This window comes from Coffea arabica, chromosome 7c (assembly GCF_036785885.1).
Source record: "Coffea arabica cultivar ET-39 chromosome 7c, Coffea Arabica ET-39 HiFi, whole genome shotgun sequence".
NCBI classification, from domain to species: domain Eukaryota; kingdom Viridiplantae; phylum Streptophyta; class Magnoliopsida; order Gentianales; family Rubiaceae; genus Coffea; species Coffea arabica.
In genome coordinates, this window is record NC_092322.1 from 7000600 (window position 1) to 7025226 (window position 24627).

The 24627-nt window shown below is 37.2% G+C and overlaps 5 protein-coding genes across 11 annotated transcripts; 3 read left to right on the forward strand and 2 right to left on the reverse strand.

Moving 5' to 3' along the window:
• Positions 1-152: 152 nt before the first annotated feature.
• On the reverse strand, positions 153-7387 carry LOC140010442 (uncharacterized). The gene is made up of 7 exons (XM_072057449.1): positions 6673-7387; positions 5166-5308; positions 4243-4514; positions 2846-3000; positions 1676-1938; positions 696-758; positions 153-550 (listed from the first exon to the last, which is right to left on the reverse strand). Exons 1-7 carry the CDS (start codon positions 6980-6982, stop codon positions 290-292), a joined length of 1467 nt encoding a protein of 488 aa, XP_071913550.1. The 5' UTR covers positions 6983-7387; the 3' UTR covers positions 153-289.
• Positions 7388-8480: 1093 nt separating this feature from the next.
• Positions 8481-14291, forward strand: LOC140003914 (uncharacterized). 7 transcript variants are annotated; one of them, XM_072057450.1, is made up of 17 exons: positions 8488-8695; positions 8843-8934; positions 9090-9128; positions 9220-9273; positions 9462-9536; positions 9910-9975; positions 10112-10154; positions 10844-10889; positions 10973-11066; positions 11143-11195; positions 12145-12229; positions 12310-12412; positions 12533-12625; positions 13024-13090; positions 13367-13433; positions 13528-13581; positions 13751-14291. In XM_072057450.1, the coding sequence occupies exons 1-17, from the start codon at positions 8626-8628 to the stop codon at positions 13880-13882; spliced, it is 1233 nt and encodes a 410-aa protein (XP_071913551.1). In that variant the 5' UTR covers positions 8488-8625; the 3' UTR covers positions 13883-14291. The 7 variants fall into 7 exon arrangements, with proteins under 7 accessions (XP_071913554.1, XP_071913553.1, XP_071913551.1 ...); XM_072057451.1 differs by having other exon boundaries at positions 8490-8695; positions 8846-8934; XM_072057452.1 differs by lacking the exon at positions 13528-13581 and having other exon boundaries at positions 8482-8695.
• A 1810-nt stretch (positions 14292-16101) lies between these two features.
• LOC113699344 (peroxidase 72) lies at positions 16102-17879 on the forward strand. Its single transcript, XM_027219640.2, has 4 exons — positions 16102-16462; positions 16585-16776; positions 16860-17025; positions 17221-17879. The coding sequence occupies exons 1-4, from the start codon at positions 16238-16240 to the stop codon at positions 17631-17633; spliced, it is 996 nt and encodes a 331-aa protein (XP_027075441.1). The 5' UTR covers positions 16102-16237; the 3' UTR covers positions 17634-17879.
• An 841-nt stretch (positions 17880-18720) lies between these two features.
• Positions 18721-21640, reverse strand: LOC113698332 (uncharacterized). Its single transcript, XM_027218116.2, has 3 exons — positions 21292-21640; positions 20081-20323; positions 18721-19912 (listed from the first exon to the last, which is right to left on the reverse strand). Exons 1-3 carry the CDS (start codon positions 21433-21435, stop codon positions 18965-18967), a joined length of 1335 nt encoding a protein of 444 aa, XP_027073917.2. The 5' UTR covers positions 21436-21640; the 3' UTR covers positions 18721-18964.
• A 516-nt stretch (positions 21641-22156) lies between these two features.
• On the forward strand, positions 22157-24421 carry LOC113698044 (uncharacterized). Its single transcript, XM_027217710.2, has 2 exons — positions 22157-22901; positions 23907-24421. The coding sequence occupies exon 1, from the start codon at positions 22316-22318 to the stop codon at positions 22898-22900; it is 585 nt and encodes a 194-aa protein (XP_027073511.1). The 5' UTR covers positions 22157-22315; the 3' UTR covers position 22901; positions 23907-24421.
• Positions 24422-24627: the final 206 nt, after the last annotated feature.

Genomic DNA, 24627 nt, shown 5'->3' on the forward strand with positions numbered 1-24627 from the left:
TGAAAAAGACACAGAACCATATATAAGTTACTCGTGCAACAAATGTTCATCATCGGGGCCTGTTTATGATGGTAATTGGTAAAAGAAGAAAAGAACAGGGAAATTTGCAGAGGGAAAAGGAGGTTAGTTAATTAGTAGGGGCACTAATCATATAGCAAATAATCGGCTTTCATATGACTAACCAACATCATACTGCATACATATATATATTTTGACAAACCTACTAATGATGTACAGCTCAAACAAAAAAATACCAAAGGTTTTCACTACCATAATGAGCAGCAGCAGATTAGTGTGCCTTCTGGTGTGCCTTGACGTTCCGAAGCACATCCTTCAGAACCGCTGCAATTCTTTGCTCCATATGGCGTTCTAAAAACCTTTCTTTCACCCTCTCATAGCCTCTCTTCCCCATCGTCAGTCTCCTTTCAACATGAGTAGCAAGTTTAACCATATTTCTCGCAAGAGGCATTACTCCCTGTTTCCCTACTGGATGCAGAAGACCTGTTGATCCATTCACCACAATTTCTTGAGTGCCACCTGCTGCTGTTCCCTGAAAATCAAGCCATAATCAAGCAGTCATAAGATAACCTATATCCTATATTCTGAATCAACCGAATGTCCTCAAGAATATAGGAGAGCTAAAATCCCATGCATTTTTTACTGGAACAGATGTCAGAGATTCAGGGCAACCATACCAGTACGGGTAACTGAAATGCCATGGCTTCAATTGTTATCCTCCCAAAGCACTCACCTCGTGCCTACATGGAGGGATGAGGATGTAGATATTAGTACCAACACCGAGATCAAGATACATTGCACAAACACCCTAAAAAAGTCATACAAACTAGCAGACAAACTTGTTTCACAATGAGGCTTTTAAATTGTTAACAAATTCACAACTATGGTTCTCTTTGAGTCCTCCCTTAATTGCATGACGTCATTTGTAGAATTCAAATCTAACAAAAGCATGTAGAATCACATGCACATGGGTTGCAAATCAAACAGGAATAAAAATTTTTGGGAAAATATATCTACACTATATACTGGACTCATTTTTCATTTGAAATGAGAACTTAATTTTACCACTACTGGACCCATATTTAGGCAAAAGGGAAGAGGGGGAAATAAAAACATCAAAAGTGAGCTCAGCTATTGATGTTCTAAGAATGCAATAAGTCGGCTAGTGTAGCTTTTCAACTGCCCAGGCAAAAAGGACCCACGAGAGAAAAAATCTTTCCAGTGTTTGGTGCAAAAGGAAAATGCGATCAAATTGACCTTTTACTACTTTTGCTACATAGAACGTGCCTTTTTTGTGCAATTTATGACATTAAACCGAAAAAGCTTCCAGCCAGCCTTCTAAATATTTGAATAGGTTTTTTTATTAAATTTGATTGGCAATGGCATGTTACAATGTTCAGTAAAACATACAGAACTTACAAAATAATAATTAGGAACAGGTCACAATCCCAAATAACTTTCTCCTATCTAGGACATGGTGGATATGGTTTTTCTAACAATTTTTTAAGATTGTCGGCCGTGCAGTTTCTCTAAATTATACATGTATTTGGAGAAAATAAATAGATAACAAATACTGAATGTGCATGGGTGCAAAAGAACGTAAATTGCAGCCAGAGATTTGCAAAGTTAACAGCGGCAGCAGATAAAAATGATTTACCTGTGAATTCTGGACAAGAACATCAATTGCAGCAAGATAAGGAGCTACAGCCAGAGTCTTATTAACGAAATGAACATGACCCTGAATCTTTTTAGATTCAACAAAGGCCCTCAGCTCAGACTCAAATTTGCTTTGAGCATTTACGTCACTCCCCACAATTGCAGCGTGTATAGGTGGCACTTGTAGCTTCTGGTGCTTGATGTATATTAGGCTCTCATGAAAAGAATTCAGAAACAAATCTTGTCCTTTTCCACGAGAAACACCTACAGCATTACAACCACCAAACCATCAAACAAAAATAAAAATAAAAGCATGAATATTTACTTAGCAAGTCTTATAAGCAGAACAGACAAAATATTCACTGTCGGTGATTTGCAAACATCAGTACAACTTCCTCATACAAATATGCCAATAAGTAAAAAGATCATTTATACATAGAACACTTGCAAAATGAAGATACCCAATAAATCAAGTTAAGCCAAAAAAAAAAAAAAAAAAACTGGGTGAATATTCATGATCCTGATCCTTTCAGGAATCAAGCATACTTGGTTGACGAGCTCACTTATGGAGGCACCTCTGCATTTGGTGGAAAGTACAAGACTAATATCCAAGGTGAGGATCACAGGACTTAAATCTTGACAAAAATCAGGAAAGCTCACTAAGGGAGGGAAGCTGAAGCGACTGTTGATGTGCAACAATTTATAGATGATGAATGTGAAGAAGATTATCAGACTTTCCTCGACCATTTAAACTTTAATGGCGAAAAAATGGTTCTGAAATACAAAAAGTCGATGCCTATACATATGACGAGGAACTAAATGTCCAAATTCAACTCCGTGCAGTGTGTGTGTGTGTGTATATATATATCCTTAATTATGAATGCAACAGGAAGAAAAATTCATCCTAACATGTCTAAAGCTCATGATTTCTTCTTAATTTACCACAGCAGTTTTTTAAATACAATATCACGTCAGTCTCTCAAATCAAGCTTAAAAACTCCAAAAAACATTGTGGAATAACCCCCCCTAAACTAAACCAAATCTCAAATTCTTCTCACAAAAACAACCCCCAGGTTCAATGGAAGCATAAGGACCCCAAACAACCTCCAAAAAAATATGTAAAAGATACACATAAAAACATTTTTTTTAAAAAATGAAAGTTAGTGCATACTATTTATGATGGCAAAAAGTATATCTTCATTCTGAACCCCAAGAGATTCACGAACATGCTCCCGCAAAACCCTTTTTGCCACAGTATCCTCAGCAACTTCCATAAGTTCTTTACTGTTCCCAAGATGAACAACATATGTTTTGGGCATTTTGATCCTATAAGAGATTGACAAATACAGTTAAGAACAGTCAGAATGATAAAAAATTGAGATCGAGGGAATAATGGTGGACAGTAAACATTGCCATGAGAGAATACACACACGATCAATAGTCAGAAATCTTAATTGCCCATGTCAACCAAATTTGTCCCTTACATCTACAGGTTATGGCCTTTTTTAAGACTACATCCATTTAGACCAGAATTTTCTAGAAGTTTTCTGTATCCTCAAAGAGATAAAAAAAAAGGCACAGATCATGATGGATGCATAGCTAAGTTTGAACCAGCTGCTTACCACATCAGAAGTCTCAACCATAAAAACCTTCCTCCTTTGAAGATTAAATTAATAGAAAATCGATATTAACCATTCACCAAGCCATACAAAGGAATCAATTCCCCCAAACATTCACTGTTAAGGCTCCAATTATGAAATTCAGCAACTCAAGAATCCACTTTTTAAAATTTTTGAGATTAACACTGCAGCATAAATAAATATGCACAGTAACATTATTATGAAAAAACATTTTAATCGCTTTCATCAAGTCATCCCAACTTAAGGTGCTGCACATGACTTGCAACACACTTGCACCTTCATCCCCATCTTGCCCCTTGCAATATCTTCATGGACTAAAATGTCAATCATGAACTCTAATTCTCATTGTCTTACTTTAATTATTTGTTATCACATCAGCTAATTCATCCAGAGAATACAAAATGAAACATGGCAAAAATAAAACAAGAGAATCAGAGGTTGCATAGCACTCCAGTTTTCTTGTTCTACCAGCTGATCTTTACCATAAGAAGATTAGAAGTCCTTTGCTGGTAAGTTGTTATTAAGATACTTTTCCAATTTCTAGCAAAAATGATATGAATGTTAACTGTCCTCGGCTAAAAGTCTCACACACTTCTATATCACAGTGCAATATAAGAACTGAGAAAATCAGCATAACTACCTTCTATCTTGATAATTGACAAGAGCAAGAACATTATTTGTGTCAGGCAAGCTAGTAGTGGCATATCTTGGCAAGCACCTAGGGTTGTTCAACCTTGTACATACACCTAGGGCTGAAAACTGTACTAATCATACATCATCACAACACGCTAATGCAGTGATCAACATATAATGCATAAATTCAAATAGTAAAGAAAAAAAAACAAACATAGAGCTTTGTGCATGTTGGAAGCTGCATTAAATAGGAGGCCACTAAAAGCAGTAAGGAATGACATACATAGATGCCTACCTTAATCGCTCCTGTGTCCTATTCTTCCAGTATTCTGCTGTGACATGTGAATCTATCATTGCACCAGCAACAAATGGAAGGTGTTTTACATAATCCAAACTGAAGTAATGGCCCCGCATTTCATGGATCCACCACAAAGTTTTGGGGAGAACAAGATGAACTTTTTCCTTAAGAACAGCATCCAACCACTTTCCAGCCACAGCAGTGTTCAAAACTACCAGATCAGCTTTCAGTGCTATATTTACAGCCTCTTGGCCTCTCGCCGAGACAATCTGAGATGTAAAAGGGAAAAGGTGAGCATACTGCTCAGCAGTGTTTGAACCTCATAAAATTAGCAACCAATGCATCAAGTATTTAGAAAAATGGATTCATGTTGATAAGGCTGCATCTTATCCATCATAAAAACAATTATATTCGTGCAGAACGGAAATCTTCATTACCGTAACAAATACTGAACCTTGTCACATTAGGAATGGAGAAAATAACGCTGGCAAATTCATGGATTAATTACCTGATATATAAGCGTATTGAAAAAAAATGCAAAGCATTTTGTTGAAATGGAAGGGGGAGGGAGAGTGATTGAACCAATTGAATACATATATCTTTTTCCTCTTTGTAAAATTATATACAGATGTTTGCCACTGAGCCGACAGAAATGATATGACTAACTAAATATAACATTAGCAAACTTGAGAACATCAAGCTCCATGCATTACTTTAGCAGGAAACCATGACAAAAACTTTGACAAACAGGTTAAAAACTAAAGAGGCAAAGACTGCATCCCTCAACAAGTAGACTCGCAAGAACTGTGAGATTTCATTGTCAAGAGATTTAAGTAATAAAATATGGAAATAAAGAAGATAGATATTGCAAAAAGAGCCATGTAAGGTAGCTGATTATAAGCACAGAAAGATTTTGCAACCTGCACTCCTCGATTTAACATTTTGTGCTCCAAACTGTAGATGACACTGTCTGTTCCTGATGGTCTCTGGTTTGTAATCCATTGAACATCAGCACCAACACCTCGTAACAGAAAAGCCAGTTCCATCAGCAACAATGGTCCACCTACAGTGTGTTTTAGCTAGAGATAATCAAGTTACAGAGATACTAATAAATGACCGAAAGCCAGAACTTGAATAAAAGATCAACATTAACCAATCAAAGCTGATTAAAAGACATGATAGGTCATATTTCCAGAAGGTTTATATTGTGGGAGGTGACAAGAATAAGCAAAGAATGATTCTGTTGCAGGGGCACACTTAACCATATTCCAGATGTTTTAGAGCACCTAAATGCAATAACTTTAAAAAATATCACTTAAGGCTGAAGAGCTGGTTTAGAATACATATTGTTCCCATGTTATTGCTATGGGTTTTAAGTCTCTCATTTGTTCATGTAGAACCCATCAAAGGAACTGAAAGCTATTATTATACCTGTCACTTTCATAATGTTGCTTCTAGGATTTATTATCCACCAACTTCTGCCTACACACTTTACTTTTGAACAACCCCCTATAATCTCCATTCCTGGGCATTTACCTATGTCCCTTTATATCCTTCATTTACCATTTCTGTTGCAATTACTGCAAATTGCACTATTAAGAAAGTCGCAATGGCAATTTATCACTTAAAACTTCAATAAACAATCACTTATGTGGTATCATATCAATACCTCCATTTGGTTGTAACTTCTTCCCTAAGCGTAAATAGCCAGTCCAGATTATAACATAAAATCTCATGCTATCTATTTCAAGAAACATACACTTTATGCCAGTTCACAAACTGAAAAAAAAAAAAAAAAAAAAAGAGGTATGAAACTCTAACAAAATCAAATGAAGCGCGGAAGTTGCCAGAAAAAAAAAAGGGGTTTCACCAAGACATGCAGAATCATATCTCTAGTATCCTCCTCAGAGCCCATGTTTTGCTAGACCAAGACCTCAGTACTAAATGTGCATGATATCAATGGCAATCCATGCATCAGCAAACAGTAACTGGATGGCTTGAAATTACATGCTGTTAACAACATCAGCCTTTTTCTCCTTGAATTTTTCATCTCTTACCTCCTATATATCATTTTTTTCCTACCTGACCTGTTATCCATCTTTGATCAATACAATATATTTTCCAGTTCAAGGAAAAAGTTTTGCTGGATGCATATATGTAATGCACCAGCTAAAGAATTACTACTTGGCTAAATTTGCAATATATCAATAACAGCACCACAACTCAAAATCAACATTGAGTTAATTTTCTAATGAGAGACAAAAATAACAGAGGGGAAGGGGCAAGCTCTTCTTACAAGATACCTAAAAAAACTCTAGTAACTCGAATTGAATCATTAAATATACATAATTCAGATTCTTGAGAAAAAAAAAAAAAAGAGTTCTCTCTTTTTTTTTTTTTGGTTCTTTTGTTGAAGAAGAGACGGACCTGAAAGAGATAGCTCATGAGAGACAAGAAGCACGAGCTTAGACTTCATAAAACTAAGTGGGCTGGGAGACGGAGCTGCGGTGACAAAAGGCGGCCGCAGCGGTGGCGGTGAGACGGAGCTGAACTTCTTCTGGGAAGGCACAGCCACATCGTGACGGCAATCACAAGGGGTAGAATCCACGCCGATGCCGGACCTGATAATCAAAGCAACAGAAAACATCACCAGCACCATAATTAACATCATCCACCGCTTCCTGAGGAATACAGAAGCCACGGAGGAGGACGACGGCGTCGGGTTGTGCTTGGCCATCTCCGCCACTAGCAGTGCTTACACAAGCAACAATGTTAGGGATTGATGAGGGAATGAAAGGCGGGACTAATGGGTTAACTTTTTCAGGCATTTTAAGGGTGGGATTTCTGGTGGGGATAGGTGAATGGGAGAGAACATTTGTCACTTGAGATATGGGAAAAGTGATGCCTCATCACTTTTTTTTCTTTAATTTTTCTTTTAACTTCCTGGGCCTGGGGTTTTTGGCTGGGTTTTTCCCATGTGGAAGGGAATTGAACTTTTTTTTTTTTGTCTGGGTATGGAAAGAATTTTGGTATTCAACTTTCGCTTTCCCACTTCGAGCAGTAGAAGACGAGACGAGGATAGGCACTGCACTTAATTAGGCTGTGTTTTAATTGCACACATTCGCTTGCTCTGCCCATCACCATCAATTTTGTGGTCTGATGATGAGAAAGACAAACTGCGTCTCTTGACCGAAATGCCCCGTCATTATGTTGCATCTGTGCCTCGAAGGAGTGATGTTATGACATGTTTAGGTACCTTGGCTTAATTTGGCAATCAACACGAATCAATATTTATATTTTTAGGAGATTGCGGCCTTGCTTTTGGTTGTTTTAGACTTTACAAAATTTAAATTATAAAAATTGATTATAAAATAATTAAAATTAGTAAAAACTGCATTTTAGGTGATTATAGATTCTAACTTTTTTAATCATTAAAAAATTTATAATCAAAATGCAAAAGTAACAGAAAACATTAGAAAAATTGATTCAAAATTTATAATTAATTAAAATAAATTCAACCACGAACAAGTCTACGATACTATATATTTGTTCAAAAGTTACATTGGTTGACTTTTTATTTTTTATTATAGTGATTGTTATGTAGTAAATTTGTTTACTCTTTTTTCGAGTAGATGTTCCTTATTAATTGATACTTGTAATTAGCATCATAATAGTTTTATCAACTTTCATCTCTCACATCCAATCTTTTTTTCCTTTTAAATAACGATTAATTTATATGAATTGGTCATTATTTTTTAAATTTTTTTTGATTATGTTATAAATATAACCTCTAATTATTTATTTATCATTCCAATGATTTTTTATTTAATGTATATCATACTACAAACATGCTATAGTGTTTTTTAATAAATAATATTCCATCAAAAATATTTGGATACAAATTACTAAACCGTTTTAGTAGAATTGTTATAGATGTTATTGGACAGAATTGTTATAAAGTAGTTCTTCAAACTAACACGTGTGACAAAAAAATTTTGGTCAATTGTAAATTTTCTTAATCCTAACATCATAAAAAGTTTTAAAAATTGTTTAAAAAATTGTTTACTTGCCAATGTATATATAAATAATATATCACATTTTCTTGAACACCAAAATAGACAACAGCTACTATTACAACTATTTGCTTGTGTTTATGCATAGATTCGTTAGTTGATCTTCATTCACTTATTTAGAAAGAAATAATAAAGCCTGGTCAAACCAAAAAATAAAAAGTTTGGGCAGTATAGTCATTTTGATTGTCAGGAGGTTATCTGATGCATCGTTCTAGGGGGGTTATACGCCTTGGCTGGAACCGGACAGGCGTCTCTGGTTTGTCCGAGACGAAGGAGAAGAAGCAGCAGCTGAGCTGACTAATGAGTAATGACCATGACAAACCCATCAACAGCTTCTGCTAACTCTATGCGTCATTTATTAATCGCTGTAATCGGAGGTAATCATTTAATAGCAGCTCTAAATCAACATTTTGTTGCAAAAGTTTCTTCTAATCTCGAAGCATTATTGGTTTTTTCCTCTGGTTTTGAGTATTTGTAATAACTCATACTTTTGTCGTCCTTTTTGCCTTTTGGGTTTTGTTCAGCAGTGGTCTTTCATGCTCTGGAAGCTGTTTCAGTGGTTGTACCAAGTACCAATTGCTATGCCCTAGACAATTCCAGTCGCATTTATGATTTTGTATCCTGTTATATTAAATAAAGTTGCCCACTTTAAATCTTGTTATCTCTCATTATTAATTCCCATTAACGTATGATTACCTTAAGTAATTATTTGGAGTAATTACGTCATGAAGCTTTCCGTGCACTATTTGTTTTCTCTCAAGTGATGAGTAGAGCAGCTGGATCGGATACCCTTTTCAGTATGATGGGAAGGTAATTTGTTCTAAGCTTTGCTCTGCTATATGATGCATATATAGGTCATAATCTGAAGGGCTAGATATCTAATGGTTCCAAATATATGCAGGAAGCTGACTTGGTCGTGAGATTTTGTAAAGATGTCGAGACTAGATCACAAGCGGTACTATTGAACTTATCTTATTTGTCTAACTATGAGAGCAATAATTAGACAGTTAATATTTCAGGGTCGATAATTGAATTGGACCCTTTTGTTTGCTATTCTATGTATGCTTATTTGCTTGCATATCTGATGCTGCAGAAATGGCTGAACTGAATTTGATTATTGTACTTGTGACTGTAAACCGGCAGGGATATGTGGATTTTGGCAGATTTGACAAGTTAAATCAGTTTGTTGCTGCTTCTGGAAATTTTAAGTTTGTTCAAGTAAGCTGTGATTGCTGACCCAGGTTCTTAACAGTTTATCTCTTAAGCTGGAATAGGTGACTGTTTGTTTGGTTCTAGTTCTCAAATCTCCTGTCTGAGGTCATAAATACAGTCCACAGTTGCCTGAATAGTCCTTACACTTGTTCGCTTAGTTGTGCTGCAATTGATCCATCTCATTTAACTCATTATGTATGATTACCAAGATAGGTAGATTAGCCTATCCAGTATGCCTTGCTGATGAAATCCTAGATGTGGAATTGGACTAACATAAGCAAATTTAAAGTTTTTTCTCACTGTATACAGTCATTATGTGTGCATAGCCTTTGTGGATAGTGAATGTGTTCTGATTTGCTTTGCTCTTCTGAACATTCAGCAATATTATAATGGTGACTTAACGAGCTGTGAGCAAAGTTTTGATAAATTGGGACGCACAGCACAGGTCAGATCCATTGATACAATTATTAGTTACAATGTGTTTTTGTAACTTTGATTGCATTCTTTAAAATTTCAGTTTTAATAGCATGCCAACTGCTCTTAAGGAACGTTTTAAAAGTTTGTTCTTGTAAATTTTTCAGGTCAGCATCATATGCGGAAGTTGCCCAAATGGGCAATGTAAAGGTACTGAAATATTGCATGTTAAGAAAGTTAGCGCATTCTTGACAGAGTCGTTCTATTTGGTTGTACCTTAGCATACATTAAATTTGCTAATGTTGTCAACATGAAGAGTCTTTTTGCCTTGAACGGGTTTCAGAAATGGTCTTACCACGGTGCTATAAAGATATTCCCAGAAGACTACCTTTCTAGCATATTCATTTTACTTGTTACTACTCTATAAAGATTTCAGTACCTTCTGCAAACTATCATACATCATAACTTACACTACATAAATCAGCACTTAATGCACATGAGGTATAAACTTCAGTGAATATCTTTGCCAGATTCAAGATAACCAATATTTGAGGATTTTTTTTCTGTTTATTCGTTTTCCTTTTCTCCTAAGTTGATTCCTATGAAAGCTGGACCATGGTGTACTTCTAGACTATCATGTTATGGCTATGGATTTTGTTCATCTATTTTTGTTTTCTTCCCAAGGCTGCTAATGACTTGTTGCAGAATGGATGATAGCTTGTTTTAGTGATGCTTTTATTTTCTATTGTGTGCTGATGTGTAACTGCATTAAACCCTGCTGCAAAGAGAAAATGGAGAGATGCATAGTGTTAGCAGAATAATATGTTTATGGATTGCAGCCCTTGAGTTTTATATTTAGAGTTTCCTGTGGTTTATAAATTTTCTAAAATTTATCTCAGGTGGTCTTGGATGCATATGTGATGTGACGTATGAGTCAAATTGCAGGTTTTTCTCATGATCTCCTGCTATTTAGCTTTTCCATTTGTTGGCTTTACATGCATTATACATAGCTGTTTCTGTTAAGGCAGTGCTCTTGTTGAACTTGCCATTCCATGCGAGAAACCGGGAGCACGAGTATTTGAAGGCTATACAGTTGGTTTTCATCCACGTTCATGGGAGATTGTAAGAAGTTTCTCTTATTCTCAGTGACAAGTGAATAATATTTCAACTTTGAGTAATTGATGTATGGAATCCTTAGGTGTACAATGGCATGACTCAATTAGGTTTTGAAAAGGCTCACAGCGAATTCAGGTACTGATTTTTCAGCTTTTGCCATTTGCTATCTCTTTTTTCATTATTCTGCAGTCTGCAGTGATCGTAAAGGAAATAAGTCCAGAAAGTATAAAATTTTTAACTTGGTCATATGTTTCCTTTGCAAATCTGGATCTATCATACTTCAACTTCTTCTTGCCACACTGGTGGTTGTTTTACATGAAGTTAGGTATCTATTGTTAGCTAAATTTAATCTCCTTCCTTATCAGACTTATGTTGTGAAAAATAGATGATTGTATAGGGGTACAATGTCTATCTACGGATTTGTATGATAGAGTATTTTGCCAAATAATTATTTGGAATAATTACTGTAGCACTTTTTGTGATGTAATGTATGTGAGATAAAAAGGTGGTTGGGAATATAAAAAGGTAGATTGGGAAATGTGTCTATGATGCAAGCGAAAAATTTTTTGGAAAAATTTGTTAGCCATACAAAGCCGTAGGATCTAGCATCTATTAGCATATTATTGGGGTATAAATGAGGTGATTGGTGTGGTTTATACATGTTGTAGGGATGTTTGGGTAGAGACATCACTTTTGGTGATTAATCTTACATAGTGCTGCTCTTTGAGGATTAATTCATAGTATGGGCTTCAATGACTTCTGTATCTCAATGAGAAACAAGAAAGAGCATTGAAGGCTATATTATCATCCATAGAATTGATTTCTAAGGACAACCATGTTGGGTGGCTGTTACTGGCTAAATATTGGATACTTGAGATATAAAGAGTTAAGCTACCCTTGTGGCATTGTTCTTTTCTTTCAACTTTAGGAAAGTAGAGAATTTGGCTTTGACAAGATTCCGAATTAATGTCTTGGCCACTGTGAAGTGCTCCACACTATGACCAACTTTCTTACCAATCTAAGAAATGTAACTAGATCAGGTGCTTACATCAATCACTCCATTGTTTTCCTTGTTTTATTGCAGCTTGAGCACAGAACAAACTCATGTAGCCCTTTACATGACAGCAGTTGCTTCTCAATCTCATTTAGTGCAAAAACCAACAATTAAGGTAATTAAATTTATGCTGATGTACGTGGATGTGTTTCAACAGAATGGTTTTGAAATTTGGTATGATTTCCAATCTTCTAGGTTTTCCCGGAGCAAGGCTTGGAAATTAAGCTTTCAGGTTCAGGAGCAACTGGTGGTGCACCAACAACACTATCACCCACCGTTTTAACCATAGATTGGACATGTATACATTATAATAGCATCTTTTATTTCCATTAAGTCAAGCAGAGATTCATGCACAGTATCTGCATAACAATTTGAGCTCTACTCTTGTTCCTCTAAACTTCTACTTTGCATTTTTCAGGCACGGAGGCTCGTGATGTGCCATATGAAGTTGAAGTCACCATCCCAATAGAGAATTACGATCCTATTCTGTTTACTCTAGCAAAAACCTGTGGTATATATCATGGGGACATCATACATGCATGTTTATGAGCATAGCTCAGACGATTTGAGTATAGACATGTACCAATACACAACCATGCATTTTTCATGTTTATGCAATTGATATATGACCATATGGCACATGCTTGTGTATGTTCTTTTTCTTGCATTTCTTATTGAACTGTTTGCAATTACAACTTCATCTGTTTCCTTTCCCTCTTCAGCTATTTGGTTTCATTTCTGAATATTTTGTTTCTCGATTATAAAGTATATTCCATATTCCAGTACTTGCAAGTCAAACTCTTTGTTTAATTTCAAAATGATAATTGTATTGCTGGTTTATGTTTTCCGGAGTAGTACTTTCGTGTACAGTAGCTATAACACCTGATTCACAACTGTTCAATATTGCAGAATATGGGCAAAGTGAAGGTGTGGATGCTACCAGTGGATGGGCTATATTCGGGATACTGTCGTGCATGTATGCTTAGCTACCTTTTTAGTGCTTGTTATTTGATTCTAAAAGTCTGACTGAGGCAAATACTACCGAAATTTATTTTACTTTTTCCATTTTGGTGCCTTTTCCCAGAGTTTTGTGTTCTATACTATAATTTTACTTTCAAATATGCATTACTTAGTGATTTTTTTTTTTTTTTTTTTAATTTTGTTGAAGGGTGTACAAATGGGAATAGATCCTTTTTTGCATAACCCTGCTGTTCTCTTCCAATTGATATTTGAATATGTCGGGTTGATGCAGATTCATTGTTCTCTCAACATTGTTCTGTGTCGGAGGGTTTGTCTATAAGACACGAGTAGAAAACCAGGTATCTTAGGGAAAAAGTTCTTCTTCTTTCGGATCTGTGTCTGTGGATTTGATACATTCTTTATACTTATTTACTTAATATGCATCATGTGTAGCATGGACTTGATGCTTTGCCCGGAATGACAATTTTAGCTGCATGTTTGGAAACCGCAAGTCTTACTTAACATCTTTCAGTAACTACTCTTGGATTGGTTTGTTGATCAAGCTGTTCTGTCCATGGTCCAAAATTTCATACTTCCCTCCCCTTATATTCAAATTGCAAAGGTCAAATACCAGTACACCCACAGGCAACTCTCTGTTTTTTTGTAAATGTCACAGGTCAGCGGAGCAGGGCATTCCAATATACGTCGACCAGCGGATGTTAATGATCCCTTCATAAGTCAGGCTTCATGGGAAAACCATCCTCAAGGAACAACGAGAAGTAGAGACAATAGATATGGGACAATTTAAACTCGCACGCTTCAGCTTTTTGGAACAATTTTGCATACTGGTTCACAGGGAAAGTTTTGCCCTTTTCAGAGAGAAATTCATGCTGCATTCCAAAAATACCGGGTCTTCCTCCTAGGTCACAAACTCAATAAACCGGGAGCAACAACTCGAAAAGAGACTAGGATTTTGATCCCTTCTCAGACGGTCAAACTTCAATGTGAAGGATACGTTATTATTGGCCGGCATTCTCCACTTTCTTTGTCTGAGGGTGATGATTCATTTGATTTAACTAAGCCATGCGACAAACGCCAAAATAGAGGATTAGCCATCTCTTTTTCGTCTCCCTGTGCCTCTTTTTTATACTACTACTAAATGTAATGTAACGAGTGTGTTTGGATTTAATTGATATGTCAGACAAATTAGAGCGGCACTTCTCCTACCCCACCCATATTCATATCCTTTACTGGATCATTAACCTAATTAGAGGTGGCAATAATTGGTTTTGACTTAACGGATGGTGGATGAAATTTATCCAATCCATTTAATAAATGGATGGATCTAAATGGATTAAATAAAAATTAATTATCCATTTAAATATTATTTATTCATTGGAGCAATTGGTTTGTGCTTTGATTTGTATAATTATGGGAGGCTGCCCATTTTTCTGCTAGGCCCTCTCCTTCAAGCATTCGATCCACATCCGACATCTTAGGCCGGTGGGCGGGGGAGGTATTGAGTGCAAAGTAGAGCAACTTGGAGCATCTCACCCACCTCAATCCGGTCACAGTTGACACCCAATTCTCTATCCCCCAAAACTTCAATTTTATTTGATTTTTAAGTAAATGGATATATATGGTTTTCATGGATAATTCATTTAATTTAATGGTTTTACTTTGATCAACCATTTAAAATCAATACTATAAATGGGATAATCCAAATCCATTTAATTATGGATTATATGGATGGATAAATGGATTTCAATCCAAATTGCCACCTCTAAACCTAATATTCTGACCTCCTGTTTAGGACCGCTCCTCCATTCTTGATTCTCGAGGAGCCCAGCAGCAAAGGAACATTTCCAATATCAATGACACTTTTACGCGTCCAAATCGATGGGAACGTGTGTGCATGAACCCATGGTAAAGATTGCCCGCATACGTACAACACAAGGATGGGCATGGATCCCCAGCTACCTTTACTTCTTTATGCCGCTGAATTTGAATCCCGCCACACCAAATAATGAAAATCAAACACGCAATTTCACATTAAAATTTAGTCTCTGTTTTCCTTGCCAAGCTCCATGTGCCTGTACAAAGATAAATTATTTGCAATCTCTTTTTTATTCCAGCTCATTTCAGCAGTCAAGAATGAATAATTAATGGACACCGACACAATCTGTTAGGGGAACCAGCCAATAATGATTTTTTTGAACCATCCAATACATTTCGTCAACAGAGCAGGTACTTCTACTCCCACTCCGTTTTTCTCAATGCCTGCTGTTTGTCATCTTCTCACGTTTATAGTAGCTTCAAACCGGGAGCAAAAACAAACAATGCGTGCGGTTGGTTGACCGAATCAACTCTCAAATATTTAACCTCTCCAAAACATTTTCTTGCCAACGAAATCCCAATGATGTTTCTGCCCTTAATTCGAGGATTACTTCATTCTTGTAAGAGAATCAAGAAAATACATCATCGTTTTTTCCAAATATTTCAACATAGTATTACTTTTTAAGCCCATAGCTAACGACGAACTAAATTCCTATCCTATCCTATCACTTTCAGCCAGAAAATCACTTCCTGGATGAACACTTATTTACAATTCAATAATTTTAACCTTTAGTTGCAATTATTGGTGCATGATTGCAAGACAAATATTCTACTGGAGACGTAAAAAAAAAAAGTCAGATTGATTGGACCACACAAACACACATAACGGATAGGAATGACTTTTAGGGTGGTCAGGTAGCACGCAGGCTAGAGTAGAGGGCCGATATCAGCAATCTGTACTGCGATGGCAGTGAAACTGGAAATCTGATGCGGTAAAGCTGTCCGACAATGTCTACGTCAATTCATTTCCATGTGTTAAAATTAGACAGCAAATTAATCGTGCTATTCCAAAAGATTATTGCTTCACTAAACCATCACATGAACGAGTACTAAGCCTAACTAAAATTCCACCAACTCCATGATTCTGTCTCCAAATTTCGTTTCTTCTTCATTTTTTTTTTCTCTTTTCTTTTGAAGTTTGTTCTATAAATAACCATATCATCCATCACAAACCTTGACATAAAACGAACTCTCTACACAATCTAAGCGTCCTTGTAGAAGTCTTCAACCTTTGGTCTCCAAGAGTAACAACAGAGAGTTAACGAAAATGACTCGGCCCATGAGCTTTCTGATTATTGCAGCTATGCTAGCTTTTGCACCGCTTTGCTTGTGTGGTATGACAAGCGGAGGCTACCTGTATCCTCAGTTCTATGACCGGACTTGCCCAAAAGCTAAAGAAATTGTGTATTCCATCGTTGCGAAGGCCGTTGCCAGAGAAGCCCGTATGGCTGCTTCATTGATTAGGCTCCATTTCCATGACTGTTTTGTCAAGGTTTGTGCATGCAAACTCATTTACTCATCTTCAGCAGCACACCTACTTATCGCTTATTCAGTGATTAATACACTTGACTAACCAATTCTTCTTCCTGTTTCTGTTCTCCCCTTTATAATAAGGGATGTGATGCATCACTACTCCTCGATAGCAGTGGAGCCATAATCAGCGAGAAGATGTCGAATCCAAACAGGAATTCAGCCCGTGGATTCGAAGTCATTGATGAAATTAAGTCTGCATTGGAGAAGGAATGTCCTCATACTGTCTCTTGTGCTGATCTCCTGGCTCTTGCTGCTAGAGATTCCACTGTTTTGGCAAGTATCAAGTTCTTACTAGCAAATGAAGTTATAATTACTGCATCACTTTCAGGAGAGCTGATGGTAAATGCATTATGCAGTCTGGTGGACCAAGCTGGGAGGTACCATTGGGAAGAAGAGACTCCAGAGGTGCCAGTTTGAGCGGATCCAACAGCAACATTCCTGCCCCAAATAACACATTTCAGACTATTCTTACCAAGTTTAAGCTTCAAGGGCTTGACATTGTTGATCTTGTAGCATTATCTGGTAATATACCAAGCTGGCACAGTACACACAAACAATAATATAAACTTCACTTGAAAGCCGGTAGATGCCACTAGATAATGATCATAATAAGTTAACTCCCACTTAATTATCCCTTTCCGTTTGAAAATTTCAAAAAGGGAACCCAAAAAAAAGTATGGGGGCTTTCATATATGAAGTGCTCTGATTGTCCTGCAGGAAGCCACACAATCGGGAATTCAAGATGTACCAGCTTCAGGCAAAGGCTTTACAATCAATCAGGAAATGGGCAGCCTGATTTCACCTTAAATCAGGCATACGCGAACCAATTGCGGACCAGGTGCCCAAGATCGGGTGGTGACCAAAACCTGTTTGTCTTGGACTTTGTCACCCCAACAAAATTCGATAACAGCTACTTCAAGAACTTGCTGGCTTCAAAGGGCCTATTAAATTCTGACCAGGTTCTTGTGACCAAGAGTGCTGTATCACTACAGTTGGTGAAACAATACGCCCAGAATAACCAACTCTTCTTTGAGCAATTCCCCAAGTCCATGCTCAAGATGGCAAACATTTCACCTTTGACAGGTTCCAAGGGTGAGATCCGCAAGAACTGCAGGACGGTCAACTCTTAGTCTTAAGACTACGTAGTCATAGCTGCCAAAAAACGGCATGTCCTAATCTTTCTGTCACTCAAGCAGTCAGCATCCACCTAATTCTCCTCTCAGCGGCCGGGAACACCTCAGCAGTCAGCACGGGATCATCCTATCCGCTCTCATCTTCCGCTACTTATTTATTTCAGCTTGTATTAATTTTCATGGAGCTTTGGCCGCAATTTGTTGTTGTCCTGAATGAATTTCAATGCTTTTTCCTCTTTTGCATTTTCCAAGTTTTCGTTTCTTCGGGTACCTGACAACTATCATCTCAAATTGGGCACTTTGAACTTACCCGTGGCGGATAATCAAAACTTGAACTCTGGATTCACATGTTAGAACTTTGCCTAATGCCTCCAAGGGCAAATACGAGCCCAGGGACATTTTTTTTGGTCGGAACGTACTCTTCATCTTGGATAATGCCTAATGCATGGGCACCAAGATACTTCTATTCATATTGTCATTTCTTGTGCAAAAGAAAGAGCACTTTAAGAACACAGAGCTAAGGGAATGGATGTCCTCCATTAATGCCACACATCGAACTTCAGGGCAGTTTCTTTGCTGGAGGGCTTTGATTAAAGCTTTGTTGCTTATCCCTACTTTAACTTTCCTCCAGTTTTTTCCGATTGCTTTCATTAGGACCAGTCTAACTGCTTCTGCATCATCCTGCATCGAACTCTTGGATGTTCTTTCTAGTTATCTAGTTATTGTACGAAAATTTGATGTAACCGTGACAAAATAGAGTTATGTAGCTTTCGAGATTGGAAGACTATAATTAATTTGGATTCTAATGCAACCATATACTATTTCCAGCGAAGATAATGTGGAACAAAACATCGACAGATAAGTAGGGAAGTCGAGGAAAACCGAACCTTGGCATCTGCTATATATATATAATCCAGCTAGGAAGGCAATATTAGACACGCACAAAAACCAAAATGCTGCAATTTGGTGGAGAGCGCCTGGATAACAGGTCAAAAGACCCTGGTTTCACATTGCTACTAGCAGTAAGATGAAATGAGAAAATTCGACTTTTCCAACAGTAAAAGAAAAACTTCACCATCAAAGATCAAGGTCAGAAACTTTAATCAGCAAACTTGATTTAAACTTCCCATAGGAGTATCTACCAGTAGATTTTAACAAATTGACTTCAGCAATTCGTTAATTTCTAACTAGTCTAGAGCTAGAAATGCTGCATGGAGCTCAACATGGTAAAAAGTTAAAAGTCTATCTACAGCAAAGGTGTCATTAAACTTTTTTTACAAATCAAGTTCAATAATAGTTTAAACAGCCTAGTAACGAGCAAAGCTGAACTACAGGAGTCCATGCACAAGAGACTTTCGGCAGAATCCACTTGCTTTCTCCTTCAGATCCACAACCTTTTTATCGATCTCCTCAGCCTTGTTCTTCATTGCTTCCAGCTCAACTTTTTCCAAAAAGATCTTCTGTTGTAAGACACCCAGCTCTTCCTCCTTTCTTGCAATCAACTCAAAGTTTCTAGTCCTTTCTTTCTTCAGGCTAAAATAGTCCCCAAGTATATGTTTAGCATAAGAAATTTCATCTATCTTCTGATGGAGCCACTTGACATCCAGCTTCATGCACTCAAGATCATGAATTAGATGAAGCAAGTTATTGAGCTCAAAAGATGTAATATCAAGAAATGCAGAGTTTTCGAGCTTTTGGTAGATACCACAGACCATTTCAAGGAAGATTCCACGGGTTTTTGGAGACTCCAGAATGGAGTTTTTAGCAATGTCACCATATTTTGCAAAGATAGCCCTAAGTAGGGGTGCGACTTCTTGGTTCACTCTATACTGATGTACTGTCACCAAAGCAGGATCAATTGCTGACTCGACCCCCTCATTATCAAGAAAATCATCATTGGACATATGAGCCATCTCAGAAAGGTTAAAACTTGGACATCTGCTTAACTGGCTATTTTTTTTAGTATGGCTGCTTGTTGCAATCTTCTCTGGTACTTCATGGATAGCATTTGATCCCAAATTGGCACCAGTCATGTGCAAATTTTTTTCAGTTGAGTTCCGCTCATTAATGAGCGGAACAAGTGGAAGGAAATTTTCAGGTCTTTCAGTTTGCGAAAGGAGATTTGCAGTAAACTTTTCCACATCTAGCCTGTCCCCGCTGCTGATTGGAGCACACCATTCTTTGGTTGAAGCAGAACTTCCAGCATTTTTCATGCTTTTACCAATTTCAGCACTGGTACTTGAGTGACTTAATGAGGTAGCTGGAAAAGTAGAGACCTGTACACCATAACACCATCATAAGGTCTGATTACTGAATGCTTCCAGATTTACATATGAAATGAAATCAATGAGGCAATCAAGTGAATAAATCAATTGTTATTAGAATCTTAACAATTTACAGAAGTTACGAGGACAGACAAGGCTGAAGGCCTAATTTCGCATTACCTGAATTTGATGAGGGAGTTCTGAACTGCATTTTTCTAAAGCTTTTACATCTCCACCAGCTGGATACAATGTATTGTTTGCCTCTAGCAAAACCCTCTTTGCTGTGACATAAGATTGCTTGGGAGTTCCAATTTGGTGTCGAAGTGGAAAAGTGAGAGAAGCCGTGGAACTAGCACATTCATGAGGGACTGCAGATGAACCTCGAGTTGGATACCTATGCTTTGCAGGCAGAATCACTGTGTCCTATATAGACATATCAACAAATTTAAAGCTCTTATATAAATAGCCAAGACAAGGAACTGAACAAGTTTGTCTATAGTAATACAAAACCTTTAAAATATAATTCATATACTAACGCTTTGCAGGGAAAATTGCTGTGTCCTGTATAGACATGTCAAGCTAAAGCTCTTAAGCCAAGACAAGAAACTGCACAACCTTGTCTATAGTAATACAGAAGCTTCAGTATCTATTTTATATACTCAGGTTCAATGAAAAAAATATCCTTTTTTTCTTTTTTTTTGGGTTTTTTTTGGGGGGGGGGGGGGGGGGGGGGGGGGGGGGGTGGGGGGTGCAATCAAGTCTAAAGCTTTTAAACACATAGCCAACTTAGGATTACTGTGGAAAGGGGATAATAGCTTTCTGAATATGCTTAACAACCTACAACTAATAGTCTTAGGGATGTTAAATAGTCCCACTGCAAGGGAATAATAGCATCATCTGCTTCTTTTAGTCTGTATCTTTTTGTGTAAAAAAAAAAAAAAAAGAGTAAAGCAACATACTTGATCCTCTTTATCAGGTATGAGAAGATAAAATTCCAGAAATACTATGACATTGCAACACTAAAGCAAGAAATCCTGTGCAAAACCATTAAGATTGAAGCGCAATGTTGCAGCGGAACTATTTATCACTGGTTAAAACCATTGAAGTTCCACGAAAGTTGAAATCTTTGCAGAATATAGAAACCAAAAATAGAAGTTATTTCTCCACGAAATTCAAGATGAAGGACCAAATGGTCTGATTCGTACTACTAAAAGGTTCAATGAATAACTATCAAAGGGGCAATGCAAAGCCTGGTAATCAAAGAGATTACACGATCATAACAAACCCCAGAAAGCCATTGCTTGAATGGAAAAGCAAGAACACCAGCAAATTATGCTGTTAAAAAAAAATTAAGAAAAGCAGTAGATAGAGAATGTGGATTTTGAAACAACCTGACGAGGAGGAAATGAAGGTAGGAAGGGGTCATCCAGTTGCATTTGGTGTAGTCCACCACCACCACCACCTGCAGCAGCCTGAAGGCTTTCTTGAATTAATACTTCTTTTCGTTTTCTTCCTCTCTTACCAGGGCCAGCCATTCCTAATTTCTCTATGCCTTCAGGGCCTCTCTCAAGGCTTTCAAGTTCGACGGAGAAAATCTAAAAGAGAAAATACAGCAAGCAATAATCATATGCTGTTGCTACCGCCAGTAATATACAACTACCAGAGGTACCATTTGCAGTAACACACAGCACCAGACGAGACACGTTTTTGCGCCAGCGCAGGCAGTACGAGTCTCGTGCCTGCAGCCTGGCGTGTTTGCATAAGGGATTATTTAAAATATTATTTAGAATAAATATAATACTACTCTTTTTTTTATAATGTAATATATATGAAATAAAAAATTAATTAATAAAATAAAATAATATATTAAAAATTATATTTGTAATATAAATAAATCATTTTTTACTATTATTTGGGTATTCAAATACATAAATGAGTGTGTTTGAATAGAGTATTATTTAAAATAATTACTGTAATATTTTTTATAATGTGATGTATAAAAAATATAAAATATATTAAAAAATATATTAATAATATAAATAAAATATTATTTAAAATAAATTTACAATTCAAACACATTCACGTCAAATACACACCGTAATTTTCAAAACAAGTAGTAGTAGTAGTAGTAATTAGTAAATAGTAAAAGACAAAACCATTGACAAATAAAAAGAAAAGAAATAGCTATTGATGCTAAAATGTAAAGCCTGCCTCTCAGTCCGAGAAAGCAAGGCCCAAACATCCTTCCTAAATCCCAAACCTTAAACCCACAAAAATTTTCTCCGCTGGTGGGATTAGCCCTCCCTCCGCAGTCCTCACTCGAGCTGCTTCTAAACTCACTGCAATTTAGCAATTTTAAAGCCATGCTTCCGTAATCTGTGATTTCTTCACTCCCCATAATAGATTGCTCTAACAATGAGGCATTTTTATTGCCGGCTCATTTCTCAATCTCTCCGGTGCTTACAATTTAATTACACGAAAACCCACGTCCCAAAACCCCCGATTTTGAGTCCCAGATTCTCGAACTTCACGACCGTAGCTGAGCAACCAAAGCCGCCGCCTGCACCGCCGGCTAATGTGTCCGCAATTGTAGATGAACTTTCGGGACTGACGTTGCTTGAGGTTTCGGACTTGACGGAGGTGTTGAGACAGAAATTGGGGATTGAGGAGATGCCGGTGATGGCGGTTATGATGCCCGGAATGGGGTTTAGTGGTGCCGGAGTAGGAGGAGCAAAGGGGAAAGGTGGTGGGCCGGCTGCCGCGGCTGAGGAGAAGAAGGAAAAGACGGCGTTTGATTTGAAACTGGAGGGCGGATTTGATTCTGGGGCGAAGATCAAGATTATTAAGGAAGTGAGAGCGTGCACTGATTTGGGATTGAAGGAAGCTAAGGATTTGGTGGAGAAGGCGCCCACATTGTTGAAAAAGGGAGTAACCAAAGAGGAGGCTGAGAAGATTGTCGAGAAGTTGAAGCAGGTTGGGGCTAAAGTCACGATGGAGTGAGGTAACTGCTTTTGCATTCATGCTTATTCGATTAAGCTTGGACAGAGTTTAAGCTATTGGTACTTTGTTCTTATGATTCGGGAATTTAAGTGCTTATATTCCATTATGATGAATTGGGTGTCTCAATAACTGAATTTGTTGGCAAAACTGGCTGCTTTCATATTTCAGGATCTCGTTTGATATAGATTCTGAACTTGTCATTCAGGCATTTGTAGAATGATGCTATCTTTGCTGTTTTTGTACGGTCTTGTCCAGCTTTTTTCGTGGATAAATAGGTTTTAGCCATATGATGAATAAAAGTATGGATTTTGTTGCGTGCATTGTCTGGAGTCTATCACCTGAATTGCAGTCACACAGAGTTCTGCCTGCTTTCATAACTCAAACTTGTTTCAGTTGCAGTTGGGCTTGATAAAGTTTTCGTGTTGTTAATTAGGATGGCCAAAGAAGGCAAATGGATAGTGGAGATGTCTAATAACTTAATAAGAAGGCAAATGGATAGTGGAGATGCTATGGCCATATACTTTGATCTGGTCAAATTTTTCCTGACCATAATAGGAATATAGTTAGACAGATTTCAAGTTACTTTCATTTGGATTTAAGAACTATCCATTTTTTTGACTGAAAATTCAGGAGGACATACTACCTTGTAACTTGTAAGTGGTATTCTAAATGGTGTCTCAGGAAGCACATTGGAATCATTATATTTTGTGTGAAGCTCAATTGCCATGGGGCATCATGGAGGTGGGGTTAGGGCTGTCATTTGAATTTTAATAAAGATGGTCTCTATCTCCTGTACACCCACTTTCCATGTCATGGTAGTAGGAGTAGTGAAGGTGCACGCAGTGTGGCATATTTAAGAGTTCAGGGTGTTCATTAAACTCATTATAGATATTATTTTCTTCCTGGCTTTCAGAATAATTTGAATTTACAATTACATGTTGTAAAGTGCTTGGATATTTGGAACTTTTTAATGGGTACTGATTTGCATATTACGCTTTTTGTTCAGGATTTTTCCATTTTCAATGCTAGCAGCATAACAACTTCTAGAGGTTCCGCTCTGCAACCTGATTCTGCTGCAGTTGATGTATTAATGAAGTTATTGGTTGATAGGCAACACGTATTAGTTTGACCTTTGATCACCGAGAGTAGTATTTCTGTAACTCCTTTTATTACGATTAAGCTCAAAGTGTATGGTAAGCTTGAGTTACATTTGTTACAGCTCTGCAACCGAAGTGAAGTATTTCCATTTGGGTTGGTTGTTCAAGCTGCAGACAACGCATAATCTTTCTTGTTTGGGCTAGCTATTATGAAATTCAACAGATTTAAGAAGTTTCTTCCCATACGTAATTAGATTGAGTCAAGGTTGTTACATTTTTGAAGTAGCTTTGTATGACCTGAACATCTTCAGTATTTGTCATGATGGTTATCGTTCGAGCTTTTATCTTTCTTATGGAATGCTTAAATTTCTGAGAAACTACTTGTATTATAATATTAAGCATTTGACATGAGATTTTACAATTATTTTGTTGTTGTTCAGTTATTGTTGGTTGTGGCTGATTTTTGACTTTACTCTCTGATCTCTAAAGCAATTTTATTGCTGAAAACAATTGAATGTTGTTCCTGAATTTACCTATGATGGCTGTCTCCCTTGCCACGATGTAGTATAACAGGGCCAAATCATGCATGATTTCTGCCTTTTGGTCATGTGTAAGGGGCATCTCCTGTCT

What these genes read in the sequence shown, in the direction of transcription:
- LOC140010442 (XM_072057449.1), bottom strand. Translation starts at nt 6,982, where the DNA reads ATGGCCAAGCACAACCCGACGCCGTCGTCCTCCTCCGTGGCTTCTGTA. An exon ending in TGTTAAATCGAGGAGTGCAG is followed by an intron (nt 4,515 to 5,165) that starts GTTGCAAAATCT and finishes TTTACATCTCAG; the next exon opens with ATTGTCTCGGCGAGAGGCCA. An exon ending in CATTTCAGTTACCCGTACTG is followed by an intron (nt 551 to 695) that starts GTATGGTTGCCC and finishes CTTGATTTTCAG; the next exon opens with GGAACAGCAGCAGGTGGCAC.
- LOC140003914 (XM_072057450.1), top strand. Translation starts at nt 8,626, where the DNA reads ATGACCATGACAAACCCATCAACAGCTTCTGCTAACTCTATGCGTCAT. An exon ending in TGCAAAAACCAACAATTAAG is followed by an intron (nt 12,230 to 12,309) that starts GTAATTAAATTT and finishes CCAATCTTCTAG; the next exon opens with GTTTTCCCGGAGCAAGGCTT. An exon ending in AGACACGAGTAGAAAACCAG is followed by an intron (nt 13,434 to 13,527) that starts GTATCTTAGGGA and finishes CATCATGTGTAG; the next exon opens with CATGGACTTGATGCTTTGCC.
- LOC113699344 (XM_027219640.2), top strand. Translation starts at nt 16,238, where the DNA reads ATGACTCGGCCCATGAGCTTTCTGATTATTGCAGCTATGCTAGCTTTT. An exon ending in TCCATGACTGTTTTGTCAAG is followed by an intron (nt 16,463 to 16,584) that starts GTTTGTGCATGC and finishes CTTTATAATAAG; the next exon opens with GGATGTGATGCATCACTACT. An exon ending in TGATCTTGTAGCATTATCTG is followed by an intron (nt 17,026 to 17,220) that starts GTAATATACCAA and finishes ATTGTCCTGCAG; the next exon opens with GAAGCCACACAATCGGGAAT.
- LOC113698332 (XM_027218116.2), bottom strand. Translation starts at nt 21,435, where the DNA reads ATGGCTGGCCCTGGTAAGAGAGGAAGAAAACGAAAAGAAGTATTAATT. An exon ending in CTTCATTTCCTCCTCGTCAG is followed by an intron (nt 20,324 to 21,291) that starts GTTGTTTCAAAA and finishes ATGTCTATATAG; the next exon opens with GACACAGTGATTCTGCCTGC. An exon ending in AACTCCCTCATCAAATTCAG is followed by an intron (nt 19,913 to 20,080) that starts GTAATGCGAAAT and finishes TATGGTGTACAG; the next exon opens with GTCTCTACTTTTCCAGCTAC.
- LOC113698044 (XM_027217710.2), top strand. Translation starts at nt 22,316, where the DNA reads ATGAGGCATTTTTATTGCCGGCTCATTTCTCAATCTCTCCGGTGCTTA.